This window comes from Canis lupus, chromosome 2 (assembly GCF_048164855.1).
Source record: "Canis lupus baileyi chromosome 2, mCanLup2.hap1, whole genome shotgun sequence".
In the NCBI taxonomy this organism is placed as follows: domain Eukaryota; kingdom Metazoa; phylum Chordata; class Mammalia; order Carnivora; family Canidae; genus Canis; species Canis lupus.
The window spans coordinates 90,419,042-90,443,007 of NC_132839.1; the positions used below are offsets into that span (position 1 = coordinate 90,419,042).

General features: G+C 45.2%; 1 protein-coding gene across 11 annotated transcripts; it reads right to left on the bottom strand.

Annotated features, from left to right (window-relative positions):
- Positions 1 to 100: 100 nt before the first annotated feature.
- Positions 101 to 22,061, bottom strand: PACRGL (parkin coregulated like). 11 transcript variants are annotated; one of them, XM_072809190.1, is made up of 11 exons: positions 21,907 to 22,058; positions 20,196 to 20,309; positions 19,491 to 19,746; positions 17,665 to 17,749; positions 17,397 to 17,542; positions 13,604 to 13,671; positions 10,745 to 10,835; positions 8,326 to 8,460; positions 7,760 to 7,867; positions 3,488 to 3,568; positions 101 to 893 (listed from the first exon to the last, which is right to left on the bottom strand). In XM_072809190.1, exons 4-11 carry the CDS (start codon positions 17,714 to 17,716, stop codon positions 837 to 839), a joined length of 738 nt encoding a protein of 245 aa, XP_072665291.1. In that variant the 5' UTR covers positions 17,717 to 17,749; positions 19,491 to 19,746; positions 20,196 to 20,309; positions 21,907 to 22,058; the 3' UTR covers positions 101 to 836. The 11 variants fall into 11 exon arrangements, with proteins under 11 accessions (XP_072665291.1, XP_072665285.1, XP_072665324.1 ...); XM_072809184.1 differs by having other exon boundaries at positions 20,187 to 20,309; XM_072809223.1 differs by having other exon boundaries at positions 21,936 to 22,024.
- Between the last annotated feature and the right edge of the window lie 1,905 nt (positions 22,062 to 23,966).

Below are 23,966 nucleotides of genomic sequence, written 5' to 3' on the forward strand. Positions count from 1 at the left end.
ACATCACACTGAGAACTATGCCTGTCAAGTAGGTTTTAAAAGCTTTTTTAGTTGAGTCCATTGTTAAACATAAGCAGACATAACAAAATCACTGGCTACATTTAAGAGTTTTAAGATTTTAATTGTGGAATATCTTCATGAAATGAGTATCTTCAGTATTTTCAGACTATGGGATACAAAAATAACATTTACTTAAATACAATTAACACCTAAAGTTTAGGTAGTTTTAATGAGTTGTAATAAATAACATACTTACAAGAGAATTTACACATTCAGAAAAATTTCTTAAACTAGAATACTCTGGTATGAAGTTTTTCCAAGTATTCTATATCATAAAATACATATTTACAGACGATAATTAACAGTGAATTCACAAATGTTTGTCCACTACTTTACATTTCCGTAGCCTTGATAAACATAAAACCCAAGAAATGACAAAATGTCTAAAAATAAGCACACAGCTACAAATTGTGAGAGGTATATTATAAATAAAAGGCATCAGAAAATGCATACAATCACTTCTATTATAAACCCAATAATGGTTGTTCGCATCAAACTGTAAAAATATGAAAAACCAACCCTGCAAAATTGTACCATTATAAACCATTTTTAATAGCTTTCCATCATCGACCACTCTTGTTTTGTTGCTGATGAATGACTTTTACTATGATTCAGTGGAACTGTGTATACTCCTCTTCGTCTAGTAAATAACGAATGGTGGCTGTGATTAACAAAAGAATAAACTGAAGTGAATCTGAAAAGGTTCCAAAGGTACTCGTGGTCGGCATTTAGCACCTGTCACGGGGGGCTGACAACATTTTTGTGGGCTCCCTTCTTCAACAGCATATGGAGCAATACGTTGGAATTTTAGATTTGATGATGATAAGGCTGCCCTGTCAAAAGAAAACAAATTAGCTTCATTAGTATGCTGTAGGGCTCCCCTGATAGGTACTACATCTAGAGGAGCATGCCTAAAAAAGCATCCAAAACTCAAAACAAACAAAATGGAACGAGAACACAAGATGGAATGAGAAGTGAAACTTTTTTCTGAGTTCAGTAAAATATAGGTTGTCTCCTACTCTTTTAAAAATACGTTTAACTAGAGAAGTGGTTAGGAACCAGACCCCAGTATTTGAGTCTGTTTCTGCCAGGCACTTCCCTATTAAAACTGGGGCTACATTTTTCTAAGCATCAGTTTCTAGACCTTTAAAGGGGGATAACAACACAATCTACCCCTGAGGGCTGCAGTGGGGATTCGATGAGTTTAATGTCTAAAAATACTCAACTGAGGGGCACCTGGATGGCTCAGCTGGTTAAGCATCTGCTTTTGGGTGCAGGTCATGTTCTCAGGGTCCTGGGATAGAGCCCCTGTGGGTGGGGCTCCCCGCCTAGCAGGCATCTGCTTCTCCCTCTCCCCCCCGCGTCGCCCCACCGGTCATGCTCTCTGTCTCAAGTAAATAGATCTTTTATTAAAACAAACAAACAAAATAAAAAGCACTCAGCTGAATTCCTGACTTCCCATGGGCTCAATCAAGATTGGGGTGTGTTCAAGTGTGTACCCTTCCCAAGAGAGACATGCCTAGGACTCAGGATGAAAGTTAAATCAAGGTAAGAGTAAACTGATGCTTAAGGCAGGTAGTAAACCGATCAGTTGTAAAATAGTGACTCCGAGCCTGGAGCTGACTTTCCTGTCTCCCCAGAAGTGGAGTGTTTCCATCACTGTGGGACACACAAGCCCCCAAGAAATGATAAGCTGCAATACTGAGAAGATTCTCCTAATGACCCACCTCTACTATTTAAAGAAAGAGAAAGCTATACAGACATTTAAGTGTTTAGTAGGGAAGGAGGGGCATCGTTAACCTCAGGAGGGATTGCAAGTACCAAAAGCAAGCGTAATGGTCATTAGGCCACCAGAAAGTAAGATCAACTGTTGTATTAATAGCAGGACAAAGAAAACCTCTGATCAAATATTATTATTAAAATATCATGTAAGACGTTAGAAGAACAAGAAGAGAAAAAGTCTGAAAAAATAAACAATACTTAACTTCAAATTTTTAATTTATTAGCAGGATTCGGAACCAATGAGAGTGAGTGGCAGTAAGAGGGACGCCCTTGCCAGCTATTTCTGCGGCCCTGGGCTGGTCCCCTACACCCCTTACTCTCCTCCAAACCTCAGAGCGCGGTCGCTAAAGTTTATTTACTTGAAAACGATGCCCGCCTGCGCCTGCGCAGCACATCCAGCCATGAAATCTAACACACTGGGCCACACGCTGGGCCGGGCCCTTTCCTGCCCTTTCCGCTCGCCCCTTCCACAGAATGTGTGAAAACCACCTGGGGAGAGTCCCAGATTGAAAGCTGCGCCATCAATATTTAGCATCTGTTTACTTGCATTTCACAGGGGAGGAAATGGCAAATTATTTTGCATTCCAATTCTCAGAAGCACATTTGCAAGCAAACAACTTCCTTTCTGCTGAGAGAAGCTGGCTAGGCTAGGGGGTGCTTCTGTACGTCTGGACAAGGTGTCTGCATGCTAACCCTGCATACGGAACAAAGGAAGCTGTTACCCAGTGATCTAGGGACTTCCTTCCTTCTCCTAGACTTTATCTGAGGCTTCATCATGGAAAGAATATAATCAATTTCAACAGTCACTGGAATTGGTCAATTAGGTAATTTAGACAAGACTTAAACTAACACATCTACCATTTTAAAATTGTATATGATCACAAGAATTCTCTAATTCCTTTTGAAAGCACCTCCAGTGAATGTTAAAATAATCGCATGCAGCCCCATCATTAAGATCTGATTAAATGTAATCTCCACAACAAGGTGGCATCACTGCTTTACAGAAATACTTCCAAGGCTAGATTATGTGAACCCTTCTTTAAACAATGAAAATTCAATTAACCTAGTTTATTTGACACCACACAGGTAATAATGGGATCCCCTCCCACTCTTGCACATTTTTGCAAGTCACAATAACCTGATTCATCCTCGTGTATGTGCCTACACGCGTTCCAGAGCACGTGGCGCTTCCGACATGGTAGTGAAGCCATCTGGAAATCTCATTATTTCAATCCGTGACAATGACAAAATTATATATTTTTTAGACAGAAAAGATGGCAAATGAAAGGAAAAAAGAGTACTTTCTTCAATGAGCTCTCTATGTTAATCCTTCTGTTTTCTGAACTTTCTAGTGGTCTAAAAAGCAAAACCACCCAAAATAAAGGAAACACCCGTAACGCTGCACAACACGGAGTACCACACAGGAAGCACAGAGAGGTATGCCGGGCCAGCGTCTACACAGTCCGGTCTGAACCCCAACGCTTCAACACTGTGTGACCTACGCGAAACAGAAACTCTGAGCTCTCCTAGCAAAATAACCTCAACTCCACATGATTACTTGTGGCCGAAATAATACATGTTACACAGTCCATTTTGTAGAGTCAAAGTAAAGAAAATGTGGCTTAAGGAATGATGTTTTACTTACGTTTCCACCATGCTGCTCCAGCTGCTGTAATGCACTGGTGATTGGCTCTTTGAATTTCTTATCCCTTAGTCTCTTGGAAAGCTTGTAAAGGAAGATTGGGAGGATGAAATGATTTGAAGAGCAGTAATATTCACACCGGCATAAGTAAAACGTTACAGAAGAGTATGCTAACAAGAAATAAAACCACTGAGTCCTTGCCCTATCGACCGACCTATCCAAACATCATTTGTTTGGATTCCAAGGCTTCTTTTAGAAAATATCTTGTGGAAATTTATGTATAATAGATAGCACTGTATTTGTTAAAAGAAAGAGTTCACGCTATTTCAAATGATAGCGATCCTGTAAAACCTGCTAGAGAATGGTATCCAGGATAAGTTTTCTATGAAACTGCGAATTTCTCCAATTTGTATTTTCCGAGAGCATTTGGAGGACCATGATGGAAAGCTAAGCCTCTGAAAACACGGGTGTTTCCTAAAGTGTGAAAAAGGGAAGAGACGAAAAGGAGAGTGTTCACAGGAATGACGCAGTAACAGTGACCACAGTGACCGGCCATTCCGACTCCAAACCACAAGACCACCTGTCCCTGGCACAGCCTGAATGGGCTTCAGACCGACAGGGGAACTCTGCAAAGGGAGAGCACCAGGGGACGGGGGATAAAATCACAGGAACAAAGAGGGGAAAACAGCAGTTCAGACCGTCAGGCACAACCTGGGATAGCGTCCCCCCCACCAAATGTCTGCATTACTCAACTCACCCAAAGACCTAAACATATGAGCCCGCGGCAGGACTGGCTCATGGCTCCACTGTCTGGAAATACCAAAGAAGCCCAGGCAAGAATTAGTCATCGATCAAATACTTCTAAGGGCCTGTCCTAGAGCTGGTTTCTGGTTCTTCCTCATCGCACAGATGGAAGAAACCCAGGAGTGCTTCCCACCACTGAGCACCGAGTAGAAGGCCTTTCAGTCATGTCAGTGAAGATGGGGGAGGGTCAGAAGAGTCCCAGGAAGATAAAAATGTGAGAGAAGCAACTCTAAGTGAGAGGACAGACAGACTTTATCAAAGCCCTGGGGACGGACAAGAAAAGTGCCTCCTGGGGCACCTGGGGGCTTGGCCAGTAGGGCGTCGACTCTTGATCTCAGCTCAGGTCTTGACCTCAAGACCTCTCATGAGTTCAGGCCCCAACATGGGGCTCCACACTGGGCATGGAGCCTACTTGGGAAAAAAAGTCTTGTCCTGATTCACTGTTGCAAAGCATGAGCAGAGGCCAGAAGTACCATCTGGATTGTTGTGAAACGTTTAAAAGCAGTGGCCCCTCTCTGCTTTTATTCATTTCCCCCATCATGGTTTAAGTGTAAAGCACTGTGAATGAAGGTAGTTGTCAGGGTTAGCTGCAGGGGTGTCGGTGTTTTTCTTTATTATTATTTTTGAGGGGGAGAGGTAGTTTTATTTTAATTTTATGGGCTCCTTTCCCCCTTTTCATGGTGATCTAATTGCATCGGTTAAAAGCAGCTAACCAGTTCTTTAGAATATGCTCTCTAGCCAAGTCTAACTTTATTTAGACGCTGTAGATGGACAAGCTTGATTGTTTGAACCAAAACGGGAACATTAAACAAACATCACAGCCCTCACTAATAACATTGTGTCTTTGCTGTCAAGTGTAGAATCCTTCCTTCAAGAAAAAGCTTGTGACCATTTTGTATGGCTTGTCTGGAAACTTCTGTAAATCTTATGTTTCAGTAAAATATTGTTTGACCAAAAGTAGTCTTTTTTGACAAAGTACCCCTTGCAAAATCAGATCTTTGGCTTGCTTTCTGCAGACCACATTACCCGGGAGCAGTGGCTTAGGGGCAGATCCACGAAGCACCACCTCCAGAATCCCCTGATCCACTCACACAAAAACTACAGATTTTGGGGTCCCACCCAGACTGACTTAACCAGAATCTCAGGGCAGAGGCCCAGGTTCTGCATTTTTATCAGGATTCCCAGGTGATTTATTTCCTCTTTAAAGTTTAAGGACCACTGTCCCAGGGACAAAGGGAAGTCTGAGTGGAAGCTAAGCAAGGACTTGACTTCATTTGTGTAGGAATAAATGAGTCCTTTATGGGCTCCGTAACTGGTTTTGAAATTCTTTTTCTAGAGGAGAGAACCCTTTCTTCAAAGAACATCTAAGGCAGAGGTCCGTAAACAAAACATATGTAAACGAAATGGAGCCTTTCCGGGTAATGGGGGTAAAGTGAGGTAAGGGGGTGCACCCCTCAGTGGGTCCTCAGGGGTGCCTGGTGGTGCGCGGCTAACAGACCAAGATTTAATCCCCAGTTTCCTTCCTCTAGGGAAAACCACCAGCAGGTGAAGGCCAGTGTGGTATCCAGACCTTCCCGAGGTGCTGACACTCCAGGAAGGGGGGAGGCCTCTTTCACTCAGTCCAGGGTTCTGGGGAGGGATGTGAGCGACCAAATAATGCTACCGACCCAGAAAAACTCAAACAAACAAACGTGCATAGTTTGGTTTAACCTGGCCTTTTCTTTCTGCCACGGTGGGTGGGACTGAGAGGCTACTTAGGAAGCAAAGGTGCTGGCCCTTGCTCAGCATCGAGCCCAGCATGATTCCTTTTCTCTATCACAACCCCTTCACCTCATTCCAACTTTCTCAGCGGATGTCCTTGCTACTTATTTCTCCAAAAAACAAAAGCCAATCTCCACCAGGGCAGAGGGCATATCTGGTTTTTGTTCAGCATTACAGTCCCTGTGCCTACAGCATAAACTTGGCCCACAGCGAGAGGGCAGAGAGCAACAGATGTGTTAAAATATTGACTGTCTAACTGGAGCAATCAATCCAAAATGAGTCATTTTATATATTAGGCTGAGATTCCTGCGGTTAATCAGGTGCAGCCTGCTGACCTAAAGGTCATGAGCAAATACCTGCTGGGGTTCTCGTCCTTCTCTCCTGAGGCCTCCACATATTAAGGTTTGAGTCTATTCCCACTGTGTCTTCTCCCATCAAACACCTGGTGCTGGTGGGAATTCATCTCCCACCTTTCCTAACCTAACCTGAGCACAGTAATCCTGAGACATTCACTACCATCCCCGCTTTCTATAGGCTTAGCCATAGGTTCCTGGCATGTACCGTCTCTCTGTGGAGCTAGAAGTTAAAAATACAGTTCTAGAATCTCTCAGAGGAATGTGTCCAGAAAAAATAGTAGAACTAGGATCAAAATACATGCCTCAGCTCTGAACTACAGAAGGACACACACAGAAATGCCAGCCATGGGCTATTCCAGCAAGGACTTTAATTCTTTATCGGTGTGTGCAGTAAAGGATTAACCTTGCCTAAAAGGATTGGCCCTTGTCCCTGGCTCCTGGATGGAAACCCCTAAGCCCTCGCTATGACCTGCCAAGTAAGAGTATCTTTGTTTCCTGGGGGGGGAGGGGGGTGGGGGAGCTTGGGCCACAGGATGTCAGCTCAACCTCTGGAGAGGCTGGAGACAAAGGTCAACCACGCAAGCAGGCAGTCATGCCTGCATGGGAGACCCCCCAACGTGACCCTGGACATCATGCTGAGGTGAGTTTCTCAGGATGGCAATACTCCATGTGTGTTGCCACATGTCACTGTGGGAAAAAGCAAGCAGTGTCCACACAGCTCCACTGGGAGGGAGGACAACTAGATGCTCCACACCTGGTCCCTCCTGGGCTCTGCTCTATGCATATCCTTCCCTCGCTGATTTTAACCGGCATACTCTCACTGCGATAAACTGAAACACTAAATAACAGTTTTTCTGAGTTTAACGAGCCTTTCTAGCAACCCAAGGGTGGTCTTGAGGTCCTCCTGAACTGTCCAGGATCTCAGTGTGTATTTGTCCTAAGGATTAAACTACTCATAACAGGGAAAAGTCTCATCCTGAATACTATTTACAGACTCACTAAAAAACTTGAAAAAAAAAAAAAGATGAAAAACACAGCTGTGGCTGTATAAGCCGTCCTTACCATTCACGGCCAATCAACATTGGCATAAAACCATCGTACTGGTTATTAATTTTCGTCCATTCAACTTCTGCTTGCTTTTTATTGCAACCCTCCTGCTCATGTAGGAAAATTAAAGAGAACACTGCACCTTTGTAAAATACTTTATGGACTACTTGGTCGGACCTGTAGTTTTTTAAAGAATGAGGGGATTTTTTTTTTTTAAGATTTCTGAATCAGTTAGTGATTAATTTGAAGCCACAAAATCATGATGAGATACAGAGGGGACAGCCACTCTCATCTTTTCAGCACTTACACTTGTAAGCAGATGTTTCAGATGGTCATTTAGAGAAGGACCGACAACGACGCTAAGCTGCACGAGAGCATTCAGTCCTCTTGCAAACACTTCATCATCCAGGTGGACCTGGAGGGTCAGGTGGCCGGGGGTGTAGGGACAGGAAAAGAAAGAGGAGGAAAGGAGAGATAAGAAGGTCAACCAGAAAAAAAGTAAGAATGTACATTCAAAGTCAGAAGATAAGCAACTAAACCCAGAATCCACCTCTAACACCGGACCATCGAGAATCAAAAAAAACGGATCTCCGGCTTGACCGAAACACTAATTAAACTATATCACAGCATGCGGCAAGACTCATGTGAGGTTTTATTACTTTCTCTAATTACTCAAAATGTCCCCTTTCACCTTTCGTATATCCTCTAAAGGAGTCTTCAAATAAGTAATCATCTGTCCCTGAATAACCATGGCCTAATTTTGCACGCACATCAAGATCACGGGTAATGGACCAATTTGCAAATAATTTGGAAGAAAAAAAGACATAAAATATTCTAAATGTACCACAGAAAGTCCAAAGGAATAGAGGATACCAGAGCTGCCTTTAGCACAGGAATCAGTCTCGGAAGCAAAGGTACAGCTTTCTCAGAAGCTCCTGGCACCAACAGTAATTCTCTGAAACCCTCCTTCGACACAAAGGTGTATGGGTGTCTAGTCTCTCTCAAACCCTGCCAGAGACAAAACCAACAAATAAACAAACAAGACTGACTGACTTACTACACACCTGGTTATGCTAAGAACAAAACTGAATCTTCACTAGTCTAAATGAAAATCAAGTTTTATTATGGTTTTCCTAACCGTAATTTGTAATTTCAGTAATTACCATTTTAATTAAACCCAGAAAATGTGGAACAAAGGACATATATGAGACAGGAAGAATTTCTACCCACGGCAAGGAAGAAAAATATTTTAAAAATTAAAGGAACAGGAAAAAGGAAAAGAAAAGCAAGGAAAAATAAAGGAAATAAAGAAGAAAGAGAAAGGAAGGAAGGAGGGAAGGAGACCAAAGGTAAATAAAAAGAAATAAAAAGAAACCCTCACAAGGATACTAAAAAAATGTTGTGTGTACCCCTGAATATTGCTTGAAATCCATGAATCAATCTAAAATGCTGTTTTATAATCACCACTTTATGAATGCATAATTATTGGACCTCCTACCTTTATGGTGATTTTACAACTTGTTTAACTAGTTTCTAAAGTACTATACTTCCTTCATATTACATATTTTATATAAAGGTTTTTTTTTTTATATTAAGGTATTTTAATAAGATCTTTTCCCACGTTCGAAAACCACTGTAAGAATTTAAACCTCACTTTAAACTTTGGAACATGAGAGAAAAATATGAAAAAAAACGTATATTGTTGCAGTCTTTCACCCTACGTGCATCAGAAACTACTAGACAGTACTCTTTTATGATTTAACTCACCACTTTGAGTCAAGATAAAAGGTCCATCTGGCTTTTTTTAAAAAAACATAAAACAAAAAAAGCAATAGCAATACTCCTGCAGTTGGGACTCATTACTGTCTGTGATTAAGTATAAATGGCTCCAAAATCATGCCTAAAAATACTAATTTTCAACCAATTTACCCTTTAGATCAAACTACCTGCTTCCAAATAGTGATCAAACCCTTCCTTTCCTGGATGCTTTTGAAAAACATGCTGCCAACCACAGAGGCACCACTTTGGCCCACAGCTGCTATCATCTGAAGAGTGCCCCTATCCCGCTCATTTTAGAGATGAGGAATCAAGTCAAGTTGTGAAGGGATTTCCATGGGGGAGGCTCTGTGCGTACCTACCCATTATTAAAAGAGTAGAGGAGAAGGCTAACAATCTACCCGACACAGAAATAAAGGCATTGGTGGTTGGAAAATAATCATTTAAAGAACTGACTTTATGGGATCTGGACTAAACATAGACTCCCTTAAGGACTCCCCAAATTAAAGCACCCCCCTCACCTTTTGGTTAGCTGGAGCCTGTTTCCAAAGCTGTCACTATAGCACTGAGTCATCTAAAAAATGATTTGCTAACATACACATAAGTTTTAAAATAACTGATGAAACACTGATACATTTTAAGTTTTTAATACCAAGTTTAAAAGAGTTTGATCAAAACTGAATTTCAAAACAGGCTGCCCATCACTGGTATCATACCAAACTACTCTTGCAATAAATTGAGAAAAACAAGACCAACAAAATGATCCATAACTCTTAAAAAAGATAAGTTTCTTTACCTTAAATATATGACAAGTGGTTAATTCGTCTCTGAACTTGTGACTCTAACAAAAGGAATAAATTGCCTAGAAGAGACCATTGATTCACCTCAAGCTAATACTCTGCCAACTTTTTCCTGATATAAATGTTAAATAACATAAAGGAATTTATCAGAAGTTTTCCTAAAACCCTCTATAAAAATGATCTCCACGATATTCTACTTAAAATGTATAGGTGGGAAAAGCACAGAGAATTCTCCAAAAGGGCGTTTAGGTAGTTCAGATCAGTTCCCTGAGCAACACATCACCTTCACGTAGACACGACTGGTTGTGTGGAGAGATGAGCCGCTCTCCGCCATCTGATGTACTTCAAGTTAAACCGCTGACGCTCTCCTGATAGGATTAGTTCTGTACGATTCTGAGTACTTCTGTCTTTGCAATTAAGTACGAATATTTCATCCACTTATGTACAAATCCCCGTACACGCTAACTTGTGTATAAACCTGATTAATCAGTTTCTAATAAACATATACTGACCGTAATTAGTTTCTAAGGGAATGTGGTATTTTAAGGACTATTGCTTGGCTCTTATTTCAAAAGTAAAGAGTAAGATTTACTGACGCATTACAAAATAACATTTAATACAATTTTTAAAAGCTTTTTTTCCATAAACAATTTTAAAAATTTTAAAAAGCTTTTTTTCCCCCATAAACATGCAGGAGAAATGGGATATACACCTACCTCAGCTAGAGTAATAAGAAGAGGATCAAATGGAAGGTTTTCGGGAGGACATTCCCACTGCAATCTGTGTTTCACTGAACCGTGGACCAATCTAAAATAATGAACATCAGTGAACATTAACATGGACAATGTCATTAGCTGCTAAGCAGTAATGATCTAACATATCCATACTCTCTAGAACATAACCATGTTAGAACTATTCTGTAACACGTAGGAATACCACAGCTGGAAATGATGCTACGAAGGCATCTTATGCAGCAACATCTATAATCCCACAAACTCCTACTCTTTCAGCAAAATTGTTTGATGGTAAAACTAAACTCCACATTTGTGAAGCTTACAGTTTCGGGGCTCAGGCATGCTGCTGAGTCTTAATACAAACGCTACACTTGACATGTTTCAGTCATAATTAGAACAGAAAACCTACAGGTGTGCAAACAAAGGAAGGTGATAACGAGACACAGTAACTTGTTGTGCATGGAACATTATTTCAGATATAGAACACTTAACCCTAATGATCTGCAGACAAGCCAGATTTTAGCCCTGCTCAACAGAAGAAAGCTGAGGGCAGGAGGTTAAGTAGCCCATGCAAGCTTACAAAGTGGGAGCTCCTTCAGTTAGGGTCGCTGCTGCTGCTTTCTGTTTTGTTTTGTCGGGTTGGGGGGTGGGGTGCAGAGGAATTGGGATGGGGGGTGGCTCAGTCGGTCAAGTGTCTGCCTTCGGCCCAAGTCATCATCCCAGGGGCCTGGGTGGAATCCAGCCCCTTGTCAGGCTCCCTGCTCAGCCCGGGAGTCTGCTTCACCCTCTCCTTCCACCTCTGCCACTTGTGCTCTCTTTCAAGTAAATAAATAAAATATTTTTTAAAATACCTAACATTCAAAAAACTGTACATAGTTATAAAGTACAGAATTTGATAAAAGTTTGGATATGTGAATCCATCCATGAACCATCATCATAATCAAGAGTGAACTTATCCATCGCCCTCAAATGTTTCTTCACCATTTTATAACATTCTCAACTTCTTGACACTTTCTTTAGCATTATTTTCTTCACAGCAAGAGGCCTCAGTGACATTTTTACTATTTTAGCAACCATAATTGCTTAGAGTGGGAAGGTGGGTATGAGAACCTTGAAATACAGTTTCAACTCAGAATACAAATAAAAAATAGACACAATAAAATGAAGAATCATTGAGTTTATTCCTCCAAATCTGCAGGTACCATTAAAAACTACATTTCTTGAATTTTATTTTATTTTTTAAAGATTTCATTTATTCACTTGAGAGAGACAGAGAGTAGAAGGAAGGGCAGAGGCTGCAGCAGAGAGGGAAGCAGACTCCCCGCTGAGCAGGGAGCCCAACATGGGGCTCGATCCCAGGACCCTGGGATCCTGACCTGAGCCTAAAGCAGACGCTTAACCACCTGAGCCACCCAGGTGCCCCCATTTCTTGAATTTTAGAACAACAGAAAGGATGTTGTGATTATTCTTTCGACAGTGAAAATGACATTTTCTATCATCTAGAACAGACTAAAACTGGATATATTAGAAGAAATAAATGTTTCTTGGTAGTGAAATCTTGAAATGGTATCACTCCATTAGAAACTATTTGTTTTCTTTAAAACAGTTCTGATGTCTACCTGGAAAGATGCCAAGAATTCTATCAAAAGGGAGCAAAAAAAGTCATATATACTTATTAAGAAATATCATTTCAATAAATATAATTTTTGAGGGATCCCTGGGTGGCTCAGCGGTTTGGTGCCTGCCTTCAGCCCAGGGCGTGATCCTGGAGTCCCGGGATGGAGTCCCACGTCGGGCTCCCTGCATGGAGCCTGCTTCTCCCTCTGCTTGTGTCTTTACCTCTCTCTCTCTCTCTCTCTCATGAATAAATAAATAAAATCTTTAAAAAAATAAATATAATTTTTTGAAATATCATTTTGAAAAATGAAAGTTTCTGGGCATCCAGGGTGGCCTAGTGGTTTGGCGCCACCTTCAGCCCAGGGCGTGATCCTGGAAACCCGGGATCGAGTCCCACATCAGGCTCCCTGCATGGACCCTTTCTCCCTCTGCCTGTGTCTCTGCCTCTCTCTCTCTCTCTCTCTCTCTCTCTCTCTGCTGTCATGAATAAATAAATAAAGCTTAAAAATTATTTTTTAAAAAATGAAAGTTTCATTAAATCATCAACATGCAGTTTACAAACAAAATAGGGCTATTGGGATCCCTGGGTGGCTCAGCAGTTTAGTGCCTGCCTTCGGTCCAGGGCACGATCCTGGAGTCCCGGGATCGAGTCCCACGTCGGGCTTCCGGCATGGAGCCTGCTTCTCCCTCCTCCTGTGTCTCTGCCTCTCTCTCTCTCTCTCTCTCTCTCTCTATGTCTATCATAAATAAATAAATCTTAAAAAAAAAAAAATAGAACTATTTATTTGCAATTTGCCCAAGGCCATGAAGGCTTATAATGTTTTAGAAATTGGTTCATTCAATTTCTTAAGTTATAGATCTATTGGTAATTCTATTTTGGAATTAAAATGATCTTTTTCAACAATGTCCCACGATCTATCAAGACACCTTAATTTCTTTTTTTTTCTTTTTTCTAATATATTTTTTATTTCTTTTTAATATTTTTTATTGGAGTTCAGTTTGCCAACATATAGCATAACACCCAGTGCTCATTCTGTCAAATGCCCCCCTCAGTGCCCAACCCCCTTTCCACCACCCCTTGTTCGTTTCCCAGAGTTAGGAAGTCACCTTAATTCCAACTTCTCTAGTAAATAAAATTTTTAATACACTTACACTAAATACTGTTATTGATTTACTCAATTATTTTGAATAATAGGGTCAGTTATAACCTGTATTGATTTTTACCTGCAAGGAATACCTCCTTTAGAGTAAATGGCTGCAAATGCAGAAGGAGCTCGTGACTGTTCACCAAACTGGAAATAAAAAATGACACAAATACGATAAATACACTATCACCTCCACTTGGGAATGACACCTAATCAAATTTAATCCTGCTGAGGTCAGAGGCAAACGGACATCCTGACTTTCATCCCGTGACGCTGGTGTCAAGTGCACCACTCTACTCAGCGACAAAACAGAAGAAATTATCAGTCCTCTCAGTACTGGAACCACAACCACACGTGGTGGATTTCTTTTTTACTCCTAACTCGTTTCGGAAGGCTTGAGGGCAGCTGGAATCACACACATAGTAAATATAATATAGATAAATATTATTAAGTATGAACATCACAAATAAATATAATAAAGGTAATACATCTTTCTACCCTCCACCAGTGTGACCTGTCAAGGTGAGGGGTACAAGGAGAAGAGCAGTTCAGTGCAGGGAAAGCAGATTTGTTTGCAGCCTCCGGCACATCTCCCACTGGTCCTCCAGTCAAATATGGAAGTCCGGACAGTCAGAGGACCTGTAACTTCTCCAGTCTGCTTTTATGCTTCTATACAAGAAAAAGGCTTTAGATGGGCAGGGCTGATAAAACTGAAGAAAGAGCAAGGCTCTAGCAAACACATGCCTGGATGTGTCTGCTCACACAGATGACTTCACAGCCCTCAGTTTGTCTATGTATTATCTTAAGAATAAGTTAACTCTGTATTCCCAAAGTCCATGTAAGAGATGATCGATCGATCACAATAGTTAAACAATCCTAGCATGCATAATTTCAAAACAGTTGATCAAAGACAGAGAATTTAGGCACAAATAGTAAGTATTTATCACATGGTACTTTGAACATAATCAATTGAAATATAGGTATCTAAATTAGAAAATACAAACTTACTAACCTATTTTAAAGATATAACCAGCTAAAAACTATTTTAAAATCAGATGCAGGGGACGCATGGCTCAGCGGTTGAGCATCTGCCCTCGGCTCAGGGCGTGATCCTGGAGACCCGGGATCGAGACCCGCATCGGGCTCCCTGCATGGAGCCTGCTTCTCCCTCTGCTTGTGTCTCTGCTTCTCTCTCTGTGTCTCTCATGGATAAATAAATAAAATCTTTTAAAAATAAATAAATACATAAAATCACATGCAGCAATTAAAGAATATATTTAAGGGTATAAGTTTATAATTAGCCTTTTTTCCTCTAGAAAAACACATATGCTTGAAATTAAAACTCATAGATGAAGTTTCATTAGTGTACAGTATTATAGTAAGAGATTCATTTACAAACTTCAATCCGTATTCTGCATAATTCACAGAAATAGTAATGTATCATTCATCTAATTATAATTCCTACTTAGAAAAGTGTGTTTTAGGGCAGCCCGGGTGGCCCAGCAGTTTAGCGCCTGCCTTCGGCCCAGGGCATGATCCTGGAGACCCGGGATCGAGTCCCGCATCGGGCTCCCTGCCTGCTCCTCCCTCTGCCTGTGTCTCTGCCTCTCTCTCTGTCTCTGTCTCTCGAAAACAAATAAATAAAATCTTTAAAAAAAAAAAAAAAAGAAAAAGAAGAAAAGTGTGTTTTAAAAACTGTTTTCAAGTAATCATATCACATGAGGATACATGAAAAAATGTTTTTGCAGTGGGAGAAAAATTAAGACAACTTAGGGCTACACACACTTATTTTAGTTCTAGCACCTATTAGCAAATGATCTTACTTTCTGGACCTACAGGTCATGTAAATAATCTCTAAATTTCCAAAACACTCACCAAGACAAAATTTCTTCCTTTTTTTTTTTTTTTAAAGATTTCACTCATTTATTTGACAGAGGGAGAGACCGAGAGAGCACAAGCAGGGGGAGCAACAGGCAGGGGGAAAGGGAGAAGCAGGCCGCCCACGGAGCAGGGAGCCTGATGTGGGGCTCCATCCCAGGACCCTGGGATCATGACCTGAGCCGAGGGCAGACACTCAATCGACCGAGTCACCCAGGCACCCCAAGGCAAAATTTCTGATTTTTCTGATTGAAATTCTAACCATTTCTTTCCTTTTCTTTTTAACTCATTTTAGAAATAATAATAGTTTCATCTTCCAGGTCCCATATTATAAAAAGTTTTCTTTTTTCTACCAATGGGTTCATTTTATGGATTTTGACCAAATTTTACCAAAATTCCTTTACCATGAAAAAACTGTTGTCCCTTCAATTTTTAACAATGTCATCACAGACCATGTTTCAACTCTAAAATAATCTGCATTATTAAATATACCTCACTATATTGAGTTAAAAAAATTTTTTTAGACTTTTGATCCAAATGAAATACTCAAAATGTACACACATTCAAGTGCATAAATTGTAGGTGTATAGACCAGCGGATTCTCCAAGACAAACAGCACTCGGCTGTGGAAAGCCTGAATGTTCCCAGCACCTAGGTATCTCCTCAATGCTGCTTACCAAGCCCTAACTCCCTTTTGCTCCAATGGGGACCTCTAGCCTGACTTCTAGCTGACCTACTTTGGATTGGTAGCTTTAACAGATCCTAGACATGGTTTTATCCAATACACTCGATTCTCAGGTCAAATCATTATTTCCCCAAACTTTCCTTCATTCTTAACAAAATTTAAGATTAGGGCCACTTAGGGCACTATTTAAAAAAGTTCTTCTTCAAAGAGAGGAAGAAAATTCAAGCGTCACCCATGAGTTCTCTCTACCAAACATGGGGAAAAGAAGCTAGAACAAGGAGACAGCAGGCTACTCTTCGGGAGTCCAACTTGACACCGTGCAGAAAGAAGGAGAGGAACACATATGTTTACGCTCTTTTTCATTCGTAAAGTCGGACAACGTCCTTCTGCCCTTGGCCAGTTCACTGTATCCTTGCTGTATTCCACGGGCCATCAAAGCCAGTGTCTGGGATCCCTGGGTGGCGCAGCGGTTTGGCGCCTGCCTTTGGCCCAGAGCGCGATCCTGGAGACCCGGGATCGAATCCCACATCGGGCTCCCTGCATGGAGCCTGCTTCTCCCTCTGCCTGTGTCTCTGCCTCTCTCTCTCTCTCTCTGTGTGTGTGACTATCATAAATAAATAAAATCTTTAAAAAAAAAAAAAAAAAAAAAAAAGCCAGTGTCTCAGCCACGCTCTAATCCCCTGTAAAGGCTGAAACCATGGTCATCTTACTCCGTGCGAGGCTGGGCAGACACCACCTGGCATTGTAGCACAGGTGTACTCACTTTTTGGATAATTCACTCATCTACACACTTACAATTATTCACTTTAATGAGCATAAATCTCATATTCATTAAATCTGGATTAAACTGCTGTCCGAAGGCAAAAGGAGGCCAGTACCATAGCTGGGATTTCTGAGGGAGCTAAATTATAGATCACAGCAAAATGGTCAGAGACGGTTATGCAACTATGGAAGCATGTAAACCATCCTATGTCAACTGAACACACGCTTACTCGTAGATATTAGGAAGTAATAGAACTACAGTAAATAAAAAATAAAGCTGGTGTGCCATTCATTTTATACTCTAGTATACTCATCCATGAATGTGATAGGATATGCCATGACTGGTTCTTCTCTACACCTTCTCATTTCCACACTATCATTATTTCCATTCTTCAACATGATTACCATATGCCCTACCAGCTTTAACGTAACCCTTCCCCATCACCAAAAACATCACAAACTTGAGACAGTGCTCAGAATGGTTCAACAGTGTGCTAAATGTCTATTACTCTGAAAAACCGGAGTCAGGAACGTCTTTTGTACCTACCGGGTTAATCGTCTTAGGGTTAAGTTTATCACTTGGTCGAGGATGAAGCTTTCTTGCAGTCTCTGGAGAACTGGTCGATGATGAGGAGCTGCTTTGTTGAACTGTAGTCCTATGTACACTTGATGATGTCCTTTGATCACCGTTAGCTGGAAAACACAGAAGATGAACAAAAAAGAGGTGAAAGAGACAAAGCTCACTCTTACCCATCTATATAACAATGCGTCATTAACAAAATTCACCTCTTCATCTAAAAAGCAGTGTTCTGTACCTGCCTTTCTGTTTCTCAACTGTACGCCTCCATGGCACTCTGATTTCTGCATTGCTTCCCTTTTACTCCTGCGGTCCAATGAAACCTGATTTCAGAATTTGGGGAATGAGGGATTCATCAATAACGTAGGACCAAAACAGAACAGAGGAGAAAATATAATAAAAGATACATCAAAAAGTATGGCACGGAACAAAATACTGGAAAGACCAATGAGAAAATATGAAATTATATGAACAACTTCAGTAAGATCAATAACAGCAAATGGAAAACAACCTGTAAGAAAATAAAATGTATGAAAACATAGACTTTTTTTCCCCATTCATACTGTCAAAATATGCTTTTAGAAACTGAGTTGCAAACCTCTAGCTATATTCAGAAAACATGGACTAGATTTCCAGGAGAAAGTGGCAGGCACATCCCCTAGCATCTCTATCTTCTCTGGCCTGTTTCTGCAGTTCCAAATGCTAACATCTGCGTGTCACACCCGAGTTTTCAAGTGACATAACAAACTCTCCTACTCAGTGCATACAAGCTCCTTACACTGAACATAACCAAAACTGAGGTTATCACAGTGAAGTCACGGACCCCTTGTTAATCAAGGTACCACCAACTTTCTGGTCTTCTTTCCCTTCACCTCCTACACTCAACCCTACCGATGGCATCAACGTGGTAGAAGGAGCTGGTGGCTCAGATCTGGGTCTGTATCCTCACCTCTACCGATTACCAGGTTCCAGAATTTAGGCAGATTATTTAATCTCCCTAAGTCTTGATTTCCAGCTCTAGTAAAAGGGGAGAAAAACACAAGCCTATAAAGGCTGTTACTGAGGAGTAGATAAGGGGCTTTATCAAATCGCTCAACCACCACTGATGGTTCCCGTCTCCCTCTTCCACGCTGCCCTCTTCTCCTCTAATGGGAGGACTCTAGTTCAAGTCATGACTTTCTGTCAAACACACTACCTCTAAACGTTTTCTAGAAAGATTTTATCTATTTGGGAGAGAGCGAGCAGGCACATGAGTAGAGGGAAGGGGCAGAGGGAGAAGCAGACTCCCCGCTGAGCCGGGAGCCACCCCAGGTGCGGCTGGACCCCAGGACCCTGAGATCATGCCCTGAGGCCAAGGCAGGTGCTTAACCCACTGCGCCCCCCAGGACCACCTCCTTCTGAACTTTCGTCTCTGCCTAGGAACCCTCCATCACGTGCACCCAGATGCATACACCCAACTGCCTGCTGCTATTTCTAGGTCTAGCTCCCACCCCAAGCTCCACACCGCCTTTCGTGACCTATTTCTCAAAAGCACCCTTCGGGGGCACTGGATTCCTGCACTGCCCCCTTGTTTCTACGTGATCCCTGCATCCCTCACCTGCACGCACTCCGCGCACTCTTCCCCTAGAGCATTTCCCACCGTAAGCCCTCGATGTTGTCCCTAAATATGTAAACCACCCCCCAACTACACCGTAAGGTCTTCCTTTAGGGCAGCACGGGTGAGGTCTTCTCCCACTTCCAAATGACAGTTTTTCAAATATTTGAGGACAGACTCTCAATTTCTTAGTTTTTCCTCCTTCAGGATAGAACACTGATGCTTTTTCAAGCAATTCCTCATGAGATCATTTTAATCTACTTGGCAAATTAGAAATCTTCACAAGGGCAAAACTCCCCATAACTCAGCCCCAAAATATCACAAACATGATGTGACCATCTCAAAGTGCCCCGTAGGGATAACTTAAATGTAACATTGTTTCATACACAGAACGATTTTAAATTTCAATTTTCTTGATTTGATTAATATGTTCACTTAATTTTTCATCCTACAACCAGCAGATGACTTACCTCCTACTATCACACTTCACATTCAGTCCCGGGGCATTTTCCAGAACTATGGTAATTAGAGTCTCATTGAATGTGTCACGTAAATAGTCTCAGATAAGGTAAGGCAGGCTTTGAATGTATCGATCTGACACGGCACGTTAGTGGATATTCAGCAGGTATTTACTGTCGTGACAGGTTTCTTGTGGAGAAGGCCCTGACGGGAATCGTAGGATCTAAGCTTCTGTTTAAATAAACCTGTGTCTCCGCTTCTTCAACTCTGTAATTGGGGGTAATCACAGCAACTACTCTTAATGTTGATGAAGATTAATAAATTGATGTTTCTTTTGATGGTAAATCTTATTTTTATTTACTTAATTTTTTTTTAAGTTTTATTTATTTATGCATGAGAGACACATTTTTAAGTTTTATTTATTTATGCATGAGAGACACAGAGGGTGGGGGCAGAGACACAGAGGGTGGGGGCAGAGGCACAGGCAGAGGGGGCAGCAGAAGCAGGCCAGGCCGCTGGCAGGGAGCCCGAGGCGGGTCACGCCCTGGGCTGGAGGTGGTGCTAGGCCGCTGAGCCCCCGGGCTGCCCCTGGTCACAAATGGTCATAACTGTCATAGCTGAGAAGCAGCACAAAGACCCGACCCACACGCAAGGAGAGCAGGGTGGACCGCATCCCAGCGCGAGGCCCATTTTTCAACACCACCTACCAGACCCACCAAGTCTTTGTTGGGGACAACAGATGTCTGTCGCTCCTGAGGGTCCCGGCAGGAAGGGGCTGCATCAGACTTTGGGAGCGTTCAAAGAGCCACGGAAACTCTTCATCTGAAAGACTTTAAGGACACACGGGCCAGAGAACTGAGCGTCGAGGGCTCCCGGCATCGGGGCGGTTTCACGTGTGGTGTCCTCAGGGGATTCCCAGCAGCGACACCGAAACCCGGACGCGCCCACACACCGTCCACGTCCCAAGCCGCGTGCGCCGGAGACCAGGTACCCCGCGCCCCTGCGAGCGGGGGGAGGACCCGAGACCAGGTACCCCGCGCCCCTGCGAGCGGGGGGAGGACCCGAGACCAGGTACCCCGCGCCCCTGCGAGCGGAGGGAGGACCCGAGACCAGGTACCCCGCGCCCCTGCGAGCGGGGGGAGGACCCGAGACCAGGTACCCCGCGCCCCTGCGAGCGGGGGGAGGACCCGAGACCAGGTACCCCGCGCCCCTGCGAGCGGGGGGAGGACCCGAGACCAGGTACCCCGCGCCCCTGCGAGCGGAGGGAGGACCCGAGACCAGGTACCCCGCGCCCCTGCGAGCGGAGGGAGGACCCCAAGTCCTCGACGTGACCGCGGGGGCGGCGCCTGTCCCGAGGCAGGCCTCCCGCTGCGGATGTCCCGGGTCCGGGCTTGGGGCAGAGCCTGCTTGGGATCCGCCCCCCCTCTCCACCACCCCCCCGTGCCTGCCCCCACTCGCTCTCCACGTAGACGGGAGATCTTGAAAACAAGCAAGAAAAGAAGAACGTCTGGGGCGGGAGGGGTGGAGGCCTCGGGTCCATCGGCAGCAGCCGGCCCTCGGCCCGCTCTCCTGCGGGCACAGAAGGACGCGCCGACCCGCCCGGCGGGGCTGCAGGGGCGGGGCAGGCGGGGTCGAGCACCTGCAGGGGCTGCTGCACCTGCGGCCTCCCCTCTGGCTGCGGGGCTGGGGGCGCTGAGCCTGGGCGCACGCGGTCCCCCTCTGTCCCGGCGGCTGTTCACTGAGCTGGGGGCGGCCGGGGGTTCGGCCGTGGGCACTGCCCCGGGCCTAGGGCGTGACCCCGGGTCCCGGGATCGAGTCCCGCGTCGGGCTCCCGCGGGCGCCTGCTCCTCCCTCCGCCTGCGTCCCTGCGTCTCCCGGGAAGACACGCATTAGATCCTTTTAAAGAACCGTCTACAAAGTCCCAAGCGTGGCGGGCACGGCCTAGAGCAGCCCCGCTGTCAGCGCCCCGGCGCCCCCACCCCGTCCCCCCAACACTCGGGGCCGCTGGGGGGGGCGGTCAGGAGGCGGAGGGCGTGCGGGGCGGGGCCAGAGGGGGCGGGGCGAGACTCGGGGGCGGGGCCAGAGGGGAGGGGCGGGGCTGCAGGGGAGGGGGCGGGGCTGAGGAGGAGGGGGCGGGGCGGGGGCGGGGCTGGGGAGGAAAGGGCGGGGGCGGGGGCGGGGCGAGACGCGCGGGGCGGGGCCGAGGGTGGAGGGGGCGGGGCGAGACGCGCGGAACAAGACGTGCGGGGCGGGGCGCAGGCCGTTTCCCCCCGGGGCCCCAGCGGGCTCCTCCCGCCCAAGCCGGACCCCAGGAAGGCGGAGGCGCTCAGCGCCTTGGCAACCGGCGCGGCGGCCTTAGCAACGGGGCGGCCCGGAAGCCTACCCCGCGGAACGCCCGCCCGCCCCCCGCCCGGGCCCCGCTCCTACCGCGCCTCTCGCCCGCGGCGACCGCACACCTGCCGCCACGCCGGCCGCGACTCCGACCCCGGCGCCCGCTCCCAGACGCGCCCCCCGACTCCCGGCCGCGGCCGCCGGCGCTCGGGGGCAGGACGCTCCGCGCGGTGCCCGGGTCCGGCGGCGCCGCGCCGTGACGTCAGACGCACGCTGCGTGTGCTAAGCCTATAGCGGCGAGGCGGCGAAGTTGCCGGGCAGAAGAGGGTTGCCCTGGCAACGAGGCGGCGGCGTGGGGAAGGGGTGGCTCGGAGCCCCGCGGGCAGGGGCGGCGACCTCGGGGTCCCTTAGGGCTCGTGCCCCTCCGTGGCACGCGAGGCCGACAGCCGTGCGCGCCTGCCTCGGTTTCCCCAGCTCGTGGCCCCGCGCAGCGCTGTCCACGGCCGAAAGCGACGTGGCCTAGACCTGTAGCGCTCCCGGGGTTCCTGCCCGCCTTCCCGGGTCGCCGGGCCTCTCCCACGCCCAAGTAGCACAACGCGAGCTCTAGAAGCGTTTTTTAAAAAGTCCTCCTTCTTCGCTCTTCTCACCCTCCGACGTGTCTTCTGCAGCTTTCCCACGCCCCGCCGGCCCCCCCGCCCCCCCCTCCCGGCGGGCGAGCATCCCCGCAGGTAGACGCGGGGCGGAGCTCGCGGCCCCTCGGTCGCTCGCCTGGAGGCTGAGAACTGCTCGGTCCTGCGGGGAAGCGAAGCGCTGCCGCCCTGCAGCCCGGTCACCTGGCCCCGGACCCGGCTGCACCGCCTCTGAGCTCTGAGAGCTCGAGCAAGTCACTGTGACCCGTGGAGAGCCCACGGGGAAAAGGCAATGTGGGCTTTTCTCCTGCGTGGGGAGCATTAAGCCGTGACAGTAGCTAATTAGGGGAAAGTAAAGGAGATCGACACCAAGGAGCATACAGGGCAGCAATGTCCAATAGAATTATAATGAGAGTCACGTAGGAGATTTCAGATTTCCTGGCAGACACATTTTTTTTTTTTTTTTTTAGGATTTATTTATTTGAGAGAGAGAGAAAGAGAGCACAAGCAGGGGCAGAGGGAGAAGGAGTGAGAACTCAAGCAGACTTCATGCAAAGCGCAGAGCTGGTGCCAGGCCGGTCACCAGGCTCCATCTCAGGCCCCTGAAATCACCACCTGAGCATAATCCGATAGTAGGACGCTTAACCAACTGGCCCCTAGCAGGCACATGTTTAAAAAGTAAAAAGAAATAGGTGACATTAAGTTTAATACTGTATTATTTTAATGTGATATTTTGTGTTTTATTGATTTTATATTGTCTGTACTTTCCATTTATAGAAATGAGTATTACGTTTATATAAAAATGGCCAAACGTGTCCAAAAGATTATCAATCTGTTAAGATTTCAAAAAGTATTAGTGTGAGTTTACATTCTTTTTTTAAAAGATTTTAATTTATTCATTAATAAATGAAGACACACAGAGAGGGACAGAGAGAGAGAGAGAGAGAGAGGCAGAGACAAAGGCAGAGGGAGAAGCAGGCTGCACGCAGGGAGCCCGATGGGGGACTTGATCCCAGGACTCTAGGATCACGCCCTGGGTCGAAGGTGGCGCTAAACCGCTGAGCCCCCCGGGCTGCCCTACATTCATGCATCTTTCTAAATTCTCTAAATCAGGGATCCCTGGGTGGTGCAGCGGTTTAGCGCCTGCCTTTGGCCCAGAGCACGATCCTGGAGACCTGGGATCGAATCCCACGTCAGGCTCCCAGTGCATGGAGCCTGTTTCTCCCTCTGCCTGTGTCTCTGCCTCTCTCTCTCTCTCTGTGACTATCATAAATAAATAAAATTTAAAAAAAAAAAACATTTAAAAAAAATTCTCTAAATCAGGTACGTATTTTACATTTACGATGCATCTCAATTCGGACCAGCCGCAATTCCGCAGTAGCCACATGCGGTTAGTGGTGGTCACACTGGAGAGTGTGAAGACGGAGCTATGGCCTCACATGGTTGTACAAACACAGAGCCCAGTAGGTAAATGGACTGCATCGCGTCGTTGCGGGCACATCCTTCATGCAGAACCTGCCATTGGAT